This window comes from Lagopus muta, chromosome 4, assembly GCF_023343835.1.
Source record: "Lagopus muta isolate bLagMut1 chromosome 4, bLagMut1 primary, whole genome shotgun sequence".
NCBI lineage: Eukaryota > Metazoa > Chordata > Aves > Galliformes > Phasianidae > Lagopus > Lagopus muta.
Genome location: NC_064436.1, coordinates 69,868,073 through 69,882,255, shown reverse-complemented (window position 1 = coordinate 69,882,255; position 14,183 = coordinate 69,868,073). Strand labels below are relative to the sequence as shown.

The following is a 14,183-nucleotide window of genomic DNA, read 5'->3' as shown; positions in this document are numbered from 1 at the left end:
CAGAATACTGCTAGAAAATAAGTTTCTGCCTTACAAACCTGCCCAGAAGGGGAAAGCACTATCTGCTCATCCCAACTGCTCTTATGTAAATAGTCACCCTACACTCAGCCACTGGCCTGACCCTTGCCAAAGGCTCCCCTTCCTGCATTCAAGACTACAAATTCTCCTTGCTTTTATTAAAAGACATGATTTCACTTTTGGAAGAAATGGGGGTGGAAGCTCAGACCTCGGGGTGCTTTGGGAGCCCATGGACACAGTGTGAAAATACCATCCCCAAGGAGCAGATAAATCACAGAATGGTCTGGGTTGGAAGGGACCTCAAGGATCATCAAGCTCCAACCCCCTGCCACATGCAGGGCCACCAACCTCCACATTTCATAGCAGCCCAGGCTGTCCAGGGCCACAAACAACCTGGCCTTCAACACCTCCAGGGATGGACGGGGCATCACAGCCTCTCTGGGCAGCTGTTCCAGCACCTCACACAACTCATAGTAAGGAACTTTCCCCTGATATCCAACCTCAGTCTTCCCTCCTTCAACTTCAAACCATTTCCCCTTGTCCTGCTGTTATCTACCCTTTCAAAGAGTTGATTCCCCTCCTGTCTGTAGGCTCCCTTTAAGTACTGAAGGCTGCAGCCTTCTCTTCTCCATGCTGAACAAGCCCAGCTCCCTCAGCCTGTCTTCGTAGGGGAGGTGCTCCAGCCCTCTGCTCATCTTTGTGGCTCCTCTGGACCCCCTCCAACAGCTCCCTTTCTGTACTGGGGCCCCCAATACAGGACAGATTGGGGAGATGTTGGAGAGGGTCCAGAGGAGGGTCACCAAGATGATGAATGAATGAACTGCACACCACAGCGACCTTGGGGGGGAATCTGGCCCACGTGACAGCAGGTGCTGGGTTTGGAACCAGGCACACATGGGACCTTTGGAGAGTCCTGACAAACACTGAAAGGGAACGCAGTGAGATTCAGCTGACTTTAAAACATGCTCACAAAGCAAAAACAATTTCCTCACACACTGCAGAAGATGACACAAAGTTACCAAATTTCAGAGATGGGGATAATTAAGAACACAACACAAACTGCTTGTTTTGGGGAGGGGGGAGGGAAGGCAATAAAAGGCCCTTCCGTCCCCTGCAACACAGGGACCCACTCAGCTCAGTGGCTTGGGGTGGTGCACATGTGTTTGCATTTAAAGTGAAGAACAGGGACAGGATTTCCCAATGAGGCTGCAGCTGTCACACGCCACGTCTCCACTTATCACCATTCATCCCACAGAAAGCGATCAAATGCCCAAAGAATGCTGGCTTGTGCTAAAGCAACTTGCAGCAGGAGAGCCAGAGCTGCCTCAGGGGATGCTGTCCCTCCAACCCCATGTTTCCATCCCACCCATCACTTCCTCTCCATCCTCACACGCTTCCAGTAGCATCATAGAATGGCTTGGTTGGAAGGGACCTCAAGGATCATCACGCTCCAACCCCTGCCACGTGCAGGGCCACCTTAAGCCACACTGAGTCCCTCTGCTGTCCTTCACATCCACAGACCAAACCGTGCAAAGAAACTTGCATCCTCAAAGCCATCATCACCTACCCAGGCAACTCAAGGTCAGAATTAAACACGGATCCAGACATACCCATAACAGTGAGGGACAAAGCAGGTGCTCAATGTCTTACCACGGCCCCGCAGTCACCACTGACATGGAACAACTATCACAGAGTCGTTGAGCTTGGAAAAGAGCTCCAAGATCCCCAAGCCAACCCCACCATGCCCACTGACTGCGTCCCTCAGTGCCTGCAGTTCTCAGCTCAGACCCCAGGGCAGTGTGTGGAGCTTTGGAAGGCATTTAATCCTGCCAACCTGTTGAAGCTTACCCTCCATCACCACCTATCAAACATCAGCTTTGATGGTGCATCTTACTGAGGCTATAGAACGTTGGCTTGCCTCCATCCACCCAAAGGCACGTGGGACACTCTGGCTGTCCTGACAAGCTCCATCCAATAATGGCTTTTGGATTGGTTGCTGTAAGCTTCCATAGCAGCACTCGCTACTCACCATCAGTACTTTGCATGAAGCACCATCAGAAGTGGAAAGGAAAAGACCTCCAAGACCATCCAGCCCAACCCTCCACCTACCACCAAAATATCCCCACTAAACCACGTCCCTTGGTACCACATCATCAGGCATTAAGCCAGATGATAAAACCACCTACTAAATATCAGCAAGTGTTCAGAAGATGGAATTTGTTCCCAGCCAGGCCGGAGTTTAGATCTAAGAAACCAATGAAACCAAAACACAGACACAGGTTCACAGGGACAAAGTCCAAAACGAGTTCAAATGTGCAGAACCGCCTGAGCACTGTGGAATTAAACCCAATATTTGGAATGCAGCAGATCCCCCCGGAACCACAGGTAATTAAACTCAGATTGAAAAACAATGAGGAAAGGAGTCACTGAGAACCCATGAGCTGCCCACAGAGGATATAAGGTTTCTCACGCGTTGCTCCTGCACATAGCTGACCCCGGCACGTCCTACTTGACTACACCCCATTGGTTTTCCCATCCAAGAGCAGGGCTGGCCAGCAATCCCTGTCCCTGCTTCCGACTCCAAGTGCTCCACGACACATCATTCTGATGATCACCAAATGAAATTTTCTGCTCCTGTCATCGTCGCCTTCAGATTCATAACGTTACAAAAACACCATTTCCTTTCCCCCATTGTATCAACCCCGATTCCATTCCCGCTGGTGAAATCAAACAATTTGAAAAGAATTTCAATGATGCTAATTTGAACCGAATGCATTCAGCTGCCAATTGCTGTTCCCCGGCACTCCAGGCCTCCTGCCAGCTGTGCTCCTCCATCAATCATGGCCAGCAGTGCAGGAGCAATGGCAGGAACTCTGGCTGGGGAAGCTTTGCCCTTTGCTTTCAGCAGAACGCCACGATGCGACCCCACGCGATGGGAGACTTGCAAAGCTGTTGCTCCTCAGAGCTCCTCATCCTCCAGGCAGAACGTGATGCTCTTTGCAGGAATAAGCTCAGCATTTAGCTGGAATACCAGCATCATTTCCAGCTCTGCGTTTGCAACTGAAGCATGCAAATGTATGGGTTGGAAGGGACCTGTGGAGATCCCTCAGTCCAACACTCACCCAAGTCACTTACAGAACAGGAAACAGTCCAGGTAGGTTTGGGTATCTCCAGAGAAGAAGATTCCATCACCCCTCTGGGTAGCTGTGCCAGATCTCTCCCACCCTCCAAGTCAAGAAGGTTTTTCTCATGTTCAGGTGGATTTTGTGTATATTCCAGTTGGTGCCCAGTGCCCCTTACCATGTTGATGGGCATCACCAAAAAGAGTCTGACCCTATCCACTCCACCTCCACCATTTATAAGCATTGGTAAGATCTTCTCTTCTCAGGAGGTGCTCCAGGCCCCACCAGCTCTGCAGCCCCCCGCTGGGCTCTCCCAGCAGCTCCCAGTCTGGGAAGCCCAGCACTGAGCACAGTGCTCCAGATGTGCCCTCCTTAGGGCAGAGCAGAGGGGAGGAAAACCTCCCTCACCCTCCCATCCACACTCTGTGCAATACACCCCAGGATCCCATTAGCCCTCCTGGGCACCAAGGCACAATGCTGGCTCTTGGTCACCCTGTGGTCAACTGTTGGTCCACCAGGACCTTCAGGTCCTTCTCCACAGAGCTCCTTTCCAGCAGCTCAGCCCCCAACCTGTGTTGATGTTTGCAGTCAGCCCTTCCCAGGTGCAGGATCACAGCTATCTAGAGCCAAAAAAACAAATAATGAGCTTCAGGAAAGCTGAAAACATTAGCAGTGGAGATAAGCCACGAGAGACCAAAGGCTAAGTGTAGAGAAATGGCCTAACAGCCAAAAATCAGGGAGGAAAATGAAGCCAGGGAGCTGCCATGGGAGGAAAGAAAGCACACCCTGGGGGCTTTTTATTTCCAGCCTCCTGTTTCTCCTTGAAATAACTGGGAAATGCTCAAAATGGGTCTGCCTACGCCAAAGGATTTGGAACCTCCCAAACACAGCCGTGGTGCCATGAGGTTTGAGCACCAGTCTCATCCAGCACCACAAGAGCAAGGCTGGGAACCATGGGAAGAGGACACATCTGCATCCCTTTATGCCTTTATGGTTGGTGAATATCCTTAATGGGATATAAATAACTATTTATTTACTTAGAGCAGCACATTTGCTGCACTAATTGGGGACCAGAAAGCAAATTAAACTTCTTCCTTCCCACCCAGAGCCACAGAAACCAAAGGATAATTTGTTTCAAAGTTTGGATGTCACAACCAACAAGTTGTTTGGGTGGTTGTTTTTTGGTTTCTTGTTTTTGCTAGTATCTTATTTCCAAAAAACCATTGTACCACGTAAATTCAGCACGATGACCTCGGGGGCTCCCACCATGTGTGTCTGGCTCTGCAGCAGGACATCCAGCTCATTGGGGAGGAAGGGCTCTGCAGGTTTAGAGAAGTCAGTTTGATTTAATGCAACAGCTAACAAAAGGGTTGAACTGGAAGGAGTAGAATGATGCACCTCTTCCAAGTCCTTCTGAGAGTCTGTTCTTCACAGCTCTTCTACGTGGCATTAAGAGTTGGTTTTCCCAACGCATAAAGAGATTGAGAAGGCAACAAAGCAACAGCCAGTCAATTTTACAGAAAGAACAGTGTTTGTAAGTGAACTGAACCCTCCTGTGCTTCCAGCCATGAATGTAACACCACACAGAGGGAGAAGTTTTAGCAAGAGTGCTTCCCATGAGCCACCAAGTCCAACCAGGCAGCTGCTGCCAGAGGAAGCAGGAATCACAGCATGGCCTGGGTTGAGAAGGACCACAATGAGCATCCAGTTCCAACCCCCTGCTGTGTGCAGGTCACCAACCAGCAGACCAGGCTGCCCAGAGCCACATCCAGCCTGGCCTTGAATGCCTGCAGGGATGGGGCATCCACAGCCTCCTTGGGCAACCTGTTCCAGTGCATCTCCACCCTCTGGCTAAAGAACTTCCTCCTCATATCCAACCTAAACCTCCCTGTGTCAGTTTAAAACCATTCCTCCTTGTCCTATCGCTATCAAGATCGAGAGGCACCACTTTGTTTCATTACCAGTCAATCTGAATTTAAAGTTTGTTTTAATGGAAATGATGAGCAGAGCTCTCTGGCTTTGAGTAGAAAATCCAAATCGAAATGGAAAACCTGAATATTAAAAGGAATCAGTGGATAGGCAATTCCACTTAAATACAAGCATGTGCACGTTTAGTTGATCAGGTTCACTTTTTACAGCTAGGCAAGCACAAGTCACAAGGAAGGTTTGTCAATACCTGAAAATCAGCTTCAGACACAAAGAACGAAAGTCAAGGTGCATCAGAAGATGAACTTCTATTAATCTGCACTGGTGTCTCAGAGCATTCCAGCTCCCACCAGGCACAGCAATGCAAACATCCTTAAGGGCAAACCACGAGGCACACACCCTGCCTGCACCTCTGGGGCAGCAGGAGCCTGCAGCCAAGTGCAGATGGGAGAAGACAATGAAAACAAACCACCAGTTTTCAACAGTGCAAAAATCACAAGGTAAGCTCCAGCAACGACCACAGAACAGTCATCATTTCACCTTTCAAAACAACATTATTGTGAAGCCTTTAATGGCAAGAAGACAGAACTCAGCTTAATGCAGCCACCCTCCTACCCCAAACAGAACAAGCCCTTACCTGCTTCATCGCCATCTCCCCAATCTTGTCTGAGTGCTTACGGATGCTCTCCAGGAAATCCTTGAGGTCTGACATGGACACCTCCTTGATCTCCTCACGCAGCTTTGGGATGTTGTCCACCATCACCTTGCAGAAGCGATAGTGGCTCACCTGGGGCAGGTAGGTGTGCTCCAGGTGCTCCAGGGTCTTCAGTGCTGGGTAGTGCCTGAGGACAGCAAGCAAAGCAGATGCAGGGAAAGAACAGCTATTTCTATCCTACTTCTTCTTCAAACTGTGTAAATATTCAGTAGATCTAACAATTTCAGTTCTGTTGAAAGCAGTGCACATCTTTGCATTCAGATAACCATGAAAACAGCCTTTTCCTTTTGAAACTGAGAAGCAGAGGCACGCTGTGAGAGTCCCAGCTCAGAGCTGTGATGCACAGATGAGGACCAGCTGGGCAATGAGGTACTGCACCAGCTGAGCTCACTAGCAGCTCTCACCCACCTGCACCAGGCCCTGCTGTCCCCAGAACCTCCCCAAAAGGAAGGGTCTCCAAAGCACCCCCAGACCATGGGGTTGCTGTGTGAGATATGGGGTAGGCACTGCTGCGTTCTGTGACCTCTAACAGTGAGGTGCCATAAGACAGGAGGGTGGAGATGGGAATACACCATAATGTACCTCAGGCTGACAAATTGGTATGCAATATGTGCTCCTAACACAGAGACTTGTTATTCTGTTCTAAGTGTCTTGGATGTGAGAGCTCTCAGGTTTCTTTCCTGTGCATAGAAGCAGTCAGACCCCACCTTCCTTCCAGCTGTTCAAATGCTGCTGAGCACTGTTAAAAAATGCTTTCCATCCAGGACACGCTTTGATTTAGACAGAGATGAAGACAACCTCAGTGTGACCCCATATAAAGGGCCCAAAGGACACTTCTCCTGCAAGGTCCTTCCTTCTCCAGCTCCTGCTGAACTGCTGCTGTCCATAATCTCTGCTTTGCTTTGGAGTAACTTATTCCTCCGCTGTAAGAGATATATATCTTAAAACTGTATATTGAAGTTGCCATCTTGAATGGCAGGCAAGTGCCTTGGAAGCATTAGCAGTGCCTGCAAAATACATTTAAGGCATCACCAGGTGACAGTTCCCTCTCAGGTGAATGAAGTCAACTACTGCTCACTCTGCCCATGCTTAATCCCAGCCACAAGCACTTCCATTTGCACCCTGAAGGCCCTAAGAAATGCGTTAAGTGCCAAGGCAATAACCTGACGCTCAAATCCCCATTCATATTCACTCCTGCCTAAACCCCAGGCAGTTCCAAAGGGAAGTTATTTTAACCCGAAATTGCCTGAAAATCCGAAGTCAAAGGGATTAACCCAGCAACCCGGTCAGCGTTTACATTTGGGTGAGATACAAAATGCTATTTGCAATAAAATGCAATCCTCTCTGGAGGGAAACTTCAGAGCACGCAGAAAGCCAGAAATTAAACCAGAGGAATAAACACGCATTGGGGGTTTGTTGTATTTTAAGGCATTGTTTGTTGAACCAGAAGCAGCTCAAACACGGCCTGAGGGAACAGCGGGTGTGCATTGATGGGGTCCCCGACTGCCTGCCAAAACCAGAGCCCAGAGCACGTGGAGGCAATGCACAGCTCAGCACTGAGATGTGCAGAGCACACCCAGATCTCTACAGGCCATCAGTCCCATTGCCTGCTATGAACGGAACACCCACAGCTCCATCAGTGCTCAGAGCCCCAACCAGCCTGACCTGAACGCCTCCAGGGGCACCGCCACCACTCTGGGTAACCTGTGCCCACCCTTATCATCATGAACCTTGTCCTTATATCCCATCTAAATCTCCCCTCTTCTAATTGGAAATCACTCACATTATAACCATCAGACAGCAAACAGCACATAGCCCATCTTTGTCTACTTTGGAAGAGTTGAGTTCGTTCAGCCCGAATGCCAACCCTGCTGCTCTGCAGCCCAAACCTGAGGCTCCTCACACAGTAACCAAACCCCTCACTGGCTATGATGAAATGACATATAAGTGAGACCGGGTGCAGACACAGAAATATTTCATATGTTGTGCTGCGTTTGGTGAATGAAGCCATCAAATCCAAAGAAGGAGGGAGGAAAAAAAGCAAAAAGCCAAGGGTTCAGATATTCCTTAAATGTGGCTTTCAGCTTCTATTTGTTTCAAAATGAACCAGTCCAACAAGGGGAAGGAAAAAAAAAAAGATGCAATTCTTAGAACCAGACCTTGGAAACACTACCCTGAACGAGGGAACTGAGCAGCATGTGGATTCCCTTCAAAAGTTCACAGTGCTGTGATCTGCTCCAGCTCCCCACCCCACATCTGTCAGCGGATAAACCCCTCGCTGTTCCCATGAACAGAATGAAAACAGTTGGACAAAGTGCAGCCTGCCCTGCGCTGAGCCATCCAGAGAATGAGAGCAAGCTTTGTGCACAGCTGACAGGCTCCCCAGCACCTCTCCAGCCAGCCCCGATTCCAGGAGTGATGCTTATCCATTCCCCCAAGGCTCCTGGGGACCGAGGACCACAGAGATGAGTGCAGGCAGAAGGGGAAGTGTAGCATTCCGCCCATCCAATTAGTTATCGCCTTGTTGGAAACATCTGGCTCCTCCCGCATTGTGTGCATGATGGATGGCAGGCACAGAGCAAGCAGCAGACCCGGCTGCCCTCCCCACGTGCCATTCAGCTGGAGCCCAGCACATTTTCCACTGCCCTCGCCCCAGCAGCTGCTCTATGCCCAGTTTGCCACCCCCTTGGGCCTCCAAAATCCCGTGCTGCTCAAACAAAACCAGCCCCCAGGAGCCCGGCCATTCCTGGGCTGTAATTCCTCAGCAACATGACAGATGTGGGGTGAGAAAAACCCTGGATTTATAGTTCATGAGTTCTGAGCCACAGAGCCCTTTCAGTTCAGCTCACTCTTCTGAGCGATGACTTCTAGCACAAAGTAAGCCGGGTGCCTTCTCACCACCTCCTCCTACTGCCCTGCTCAGCGTTTCTCAGCTCTCTGGCTCCTGTTCACATTCACTGGGTTCTTCCAGATTAGGTCAGTTCTGTATTCTGGTGCCTCCAGCACAGCACTTCGTGAAGAACGTAGAAGTACAGAGCCATGCACTGATTTGGGACGTCCATCCCAAAGGCAAGCTTCCACAGACAAAAAGAAAAGGAACAGCAAACATCCATCTTCATCAGAAAGCCTAGAGGCAGAATGAAATGAGGTCTGGTCTGCACCACGGGAGGCTGAGCCACAGAGACACCAGCAGAAATCAGATCTGTTAACGTGGCAATGCTGACATGGAATTGCTGAGCATCGAGAAGCTCTTTGTTGAATTCAAGCAGCACCAAATGGACGCTTTTCAGCCCCTCCACTACAACTTTTGCTATGCAAAATTTACCTTTTCGATTTCATTTGCTCTCGCAGTTTGCTGTACATCTCCAGAACTGGAAAGAGAAACAAAAACAAAACAAAACAAAAAAAAAAAAAAACAAAACACAGAAGTATTGAGACAGAAACACAGAGCAAAGAGACGTGCATTCAAATCAACAGCTGAACAAATAAAGAGAAATTCTGGGCTCCTCACCGGGAAGACACAGCGTCAGCTTATCAACCGTCGCTGAAATGTTCCTCTGTTGCAGTCGGCATTGCTTCAGCTCCTCCATTGCTATTATCAGCTTTGGAAAAGGAAAAAGAAGAAAGTCTCACTGAAAACAGCAAGCAGACGGAGAGAGGATATAAATGAACATCCAAACAGCAGCAGGAGAACAGAGCCTGCCATGAGGAGCGGGGAGCTCCTGAGCCCTGCGTCCTTCATCACACAGCAGCAGCATTCCCTTGGCTCATTTCAAAGCAAGCAAGCAGCAAAACCAAAGCCATCCAAACAGCAGCCTCGCAGCACGTCCTCTGAATTCCCCAAATGATTTCCCTTTCCCGTTTTGTTCATCTCATCCTTTTTCAAGCTTCTCTTTTCTAGTTCTTCTAAAAGGCAGGAAGTGGCCCCGGGGGGATTCTCAACATCCCAACCCAACCATGGTTTCTGAACGCTCCAGCAGAAAAACCTGTGCACGTGGATAAGGGCAAAAACAAGGATTGGCTGTTGTACACCAGAGAGAACTCTTTGGTTTGGTCCTTTCCAAGGGGAAGGCCACAGCTCTGTGCTCCAGTGCACTGTGTATGGAATCTCAGAATGGCTGAGGGTAGAGGGGCCCTGTGAGGCCAGCCAGTCCCAACCCCTGGGATGGGGTTTGTGAAAGCCTTGGCTGGTCTACTTCTGGAGCATAAAGGAGAATCCTCCACTCAAGCTAATGGGAATGTTTATTTGGTTCTGGTAAAGTGCATCACTTCCTCCCCACAGGGCAGTTTTATCTGTCAGCTTCATTGGAGTCACTGGTCTGACACACAACAATGTAGTAGGAGAGAATCATAGAATCACTGAATGGCCTGGCTTGAAAAGGAGCACAATGAGCATCCAGTTCCAACCCCTGCTGTGTGCAGGGTCACCAACCAGCAGACCAGGCTGCCCAGAGCCACATCCAGCCTGGTCTTGGATGCCTGCAGGGATGGGGCATCCACAGCCTCCTTGGGCAACCTGTTCCAGTGCCTCACCACCCTCTGGGTGAAAAACTTCCTCCTCATAATCCAACCTAAACCTCCCCTGTCTCAGTTTAAAACCATTCCCCCTTATCCTATCACCAGCCACCCTTGTAAACAGCCTCCCCTGTAAACAGTTCCCCCTCCTGTTTATATGCTCCCTTCAAGCACAGGAAGGCTGCAATGAGGTCTCCCCAGAGCCTTCTCTTCTCCAAGCTGAACAAGCCCAGTTCCCTCAACCTTTCCTCATAGGAGAGGTGCTCCAGCCCTCTGATCATCTGAGTGGCCCTCCTCTGGACCTTCTCCATCTTTCTTGTGCTGGGGCACCCACGCCATGCTTAGCAATTACCACTGCTCAGTCATTTGCCACCACCAAGCACCGCCACGTTCTGGAAAAGCTAAAAAGACAGCGAGTGAGTGCAGCACACACCTCTTTTCCTTCACTCTGCAGCTTTCGGTTGGTGTCCGTCACTTGGTTCTGTGGGGATAGGAAAGGAGAAAGAAAGAGCACAAGTACACATAAATCAGGACAAAGCTTTTCAGGAGAAGAAACTGCTCACACACATCAGCACGCTGCCTTTCACAGGCCATTCTCTTGCATGGCACGAAACAGGTGCCTCACAGTGCAAAATTAACGTGCCACAAAACTACTTTTTGTTTCTCCCACAGAATCCTCTTTTTATAGCTATTAATGTTGCAAACTGTCACTTCCAGGCTTGTCCTTGTAGGATCTCCCAGAGCTTTCTTCTCGCACTCAGGTCTATTTTACCTGCAGTTGGGCTTCCACTGGCATCATGCAATTTTATGAACCAGTTCATGTGTGTTTGGAGGAGTTCTGTTCATTCTACACACAAAAACCAGAAACAGAGCTCGGACAGAAATGTGAATTGCAGTAGGGCACTTGCTTTTTATATATGTGTCTATTCAAGAGCATAACATCCCACAAGTCAAATAAAAGCTTGGCTTCCAGTCAGAGTACATAGAACCATAAAATGCCCTAGGATAGAAGGGACCTTAAGGGTCTTCAAGCTCCACCCCCCCTTCCCCACCACATGCAGGGCCACCAACCTCCACATTTCATAGCAGCCCAGGCTGCCCTGGGCCACAAACAACCTGGCCTTGAACACCTCCAGGGATGGATGGGGCATCCACAGCCTCTCTGGGCAGCTGTTCCAGCACCTCACCACTCTCTCTGTCAAGAACTTCCCCCTCACATCCAATCTAAGTCTTCCCTCCTTCAACTTCAAACCATTTCCCCTTGTCCTGCTGTTATTAACCCTTTCACAGAGTTGATTCTCCTCTTGTTTGTAGGCTCACTTCAGGTCCTGGAAGGCTGCAATGAAGTCACCCCACAGCCTTCTCTTCTCCAGGCTGAACAAGCCCAGCTCCCTCAGCTGCCGTCATAGGTCAGTGCTTCTACATTGTCCTGACTTCTCCACGTAGAAGTTCCTCACAGCTGCAGCATCAGAGTGCAGAGCTCTCCAGCTGCCACCAAAACAGAGCAGCCATGAATTCAGGATGGTTTCATCATTAGTGAAGGTGTCCAGTGGAAGTATTCTCCAATTACCCAGCAGAACGTGGATGATGCATGCCTTCCAGCCCTCCCTGTGTGCCTAATGCTGGCCATTAGTAGCTTGCCACCATGCAAGAAGAGCAGTCATTTCATGACATCCATGCACAGCATCTGCATCAGATCGCTCCCCCTCCTGCAGTAGCTTCAGCTCTCCTGGCTGCTTGCCCTGTGCAAAAACTGCTCATTTCCTTTATGATGTATTGAGATTTTACAAGCAGGAGCATGGCATCTCTTCCAAAAGATTATTTTATTTTCTTATATCCTGCAAATCCCACCAGGAAAAAGGAATCCATGTCGGGTAATTTAAAACTGCTCCTAAAATAATGCCAAGGCTGTATGAGTCTTCTATTAAAATTACATATCGATCCTGGCTAAAGCAGAGATGCAAACCCCCCGGCACACCGAGCTTTTGGAAGCAGGGGGCTGTGTTTTGTTTCGTTCTCAGGATCTACATCCATACACAATGAAAAGAGATGGGTGATTATTTATAGGGACTCTCAGTAGACACAGCAAAGCTGCTCAGACGGAGGGATCTGATAATTTAAGACAGATGCACAGCAAGGTGGGGGGGGGACAGACAACAGGTGGGCACATGTGAAGAACGAGACGAGTGGATCACACGAGGGGCTCACAGGATGCTCGAGTTGTTAGTTCATTCATCTCTATGGGGAACATGTGGTACTGAGCAGGGCTTTTGTTTGCGGGCTTTAAGCATCGCTCTGCTATCATTTAGAGAATGTCAGAGTGATGAGAGAGGAGAGCAAAGGCCACTGGAGAGGAATCCTGGGAATGGATGCCAAGGGCACCCGTGTGACCCTGAAGAGCTGTGCTGGCTCCATCTCGTGTCAGCACCCACCTATGTGGGTTGTTCACATCCCTTTCAGACGAGGGGAGGGGTGGCTGTCAAGTGGGCCTTCCAGCTGGCAACCAACTTCCCAATCCGGAGGTGCACCCACGGACAGGGTTAATTATCCATCACCATCTCCTCATTTATCCACTCCCTATAGGAATCCACTGTGAGACCAGGGCACTTTTAGCAGCACACACCAGGACAGCAGCTCCGAAGAAGGACCCGGTGTGCGCAGTGAGCACAAGTGAACACCAGCCTATGCGACGCTGTTACCTGATGTTGCATCTACGTCTGGTTGGTATGCATGAACAGAGAATCACAGCATCATAGAATGGCCAAGGTTGGAAGGGACCTCAAGGATCATGAAGTTCCAACCCCCTGCCACATGCAGGGCCACCAACCTCCACATTTCATAGCAGCCCAGGCTGCCCAGGGCCCCATCCAACCTGGCCTTGAACACCTCCAGGGATGGACGGGGCATCACAGCCTCTCTGGGCAGCTGTTCCAGCACCTCACCACTCTCTCTGTCAAGAACTTCCCCCTCACATCCAACCTCAATCTTCTCTCCCTCAGAGCCCTACAAAGCACCTGAAATAAACCCTATGCACTGCTTCACTGTGACTGGTCCAGCTTAAAAAACCACACTTAGAGCAAAACACTAAAAGAGAACCTTGTCAACTGGAAAGACTTCACAGTAGGAAACTTAAGGCAGTGAGAGACATCAAAAGCACAACCCTCTAGGATAGCCTGGGGCTGCTGATCTTACACCAAGACCAGCAAATTTTCCTACAGCCTCCAAACAGCAGAAGAAGGCTGGTGCAGAAACAAGAAGGAATAACCCCTGTTTTGGGCCTGGCATGTCAAAAAACAGGAGATGTAACAAAAAATAAAAGGGGGTTTTAACCGTCTAACTTGAGTTTCCCAGAGATGGAAGGGCAGAAATACCTGGAGGGAGGGTTAGGCTTAGGCTTAAGGTTAGGGTTAGGGTTAGGCTTAGGCTTAGGTTTATGCTTGGGCTCAGGCTTAGGGTTAGGCTTAGGCTTAGGCTTAAGGTTAGGGTTAGGGTTAGGCTTAGGCTTAGGTTTATGCTTAGGCTCAGGCTTAGGGTTAGGCTTAGGCTTAGGCTTAAGGTTAGGGTTAGGGTTAGGGTTAGGCTTAGGCTTAGACTTAGGCTTAGGTTTAAGGTTAGAGTTAGGGTTAGGCTTAGGCTTAGGCTTAGGCTTAGGTTTAGGCTTAGGTTTAGGCTTAGGCTTGGGCTTAGGTTTATGCTTAGGCTCAGGCTTAGGGTTAGGCTTAGGCTTAGGCTTAAGGTTAGGGTTAGGCTTAGGCTTAGGCTTAGATTTAGGCTTAGGCTTAAGGTTAGGGTTAGGGTTAGGCTTCGGCTTAGGCTTAAGGTCAGGGTTAGGCTTAGGCTTAGGCTTAGGTTTAGGCTTAGGCTTAGACTTAGGCTTAGGCTTAGGC

The 14,183-nt window shown here is 49.4% G+C and overlaps 1 protein-coding gene across 3 annotated transcripts in view; it reads right to left on the bottom strand.

Annotated features, from left to right (window-relative positions):
- The window catches only part of EXOC6B (exocyst complex component 6B), a 246,665-nt gene that overhangs the window by 200,929 nt on the left and 31,553 nt on the right, over positions 1-14,183 (bottom strand). For all 3 annotated transcript variants that reach the window (XM_048943630.1, XM_048943631.1, XM_048943632.1), the window contains exons 3-6: positions 10,730-10,777; positions 9,293-9,383; positions 9,107-9,152; positions 5,704-5,908 (exon numbers count right to left, since the gene is read on the bottom strand). In XM_048943630.1, the coding sequence (XP_048799587.1) occupies positions 5,704-5,908; positions 9,107-9,152; positions 9,293-9,383; positions 10,730-10,777 (390 nt within the window). The remainder of the gene's footprint in view (positions 1-5,703; positions 5,909-9,106; positions 9,153-9,292; positions 9,384-10,729; positions 10,778-14,183) is intronic.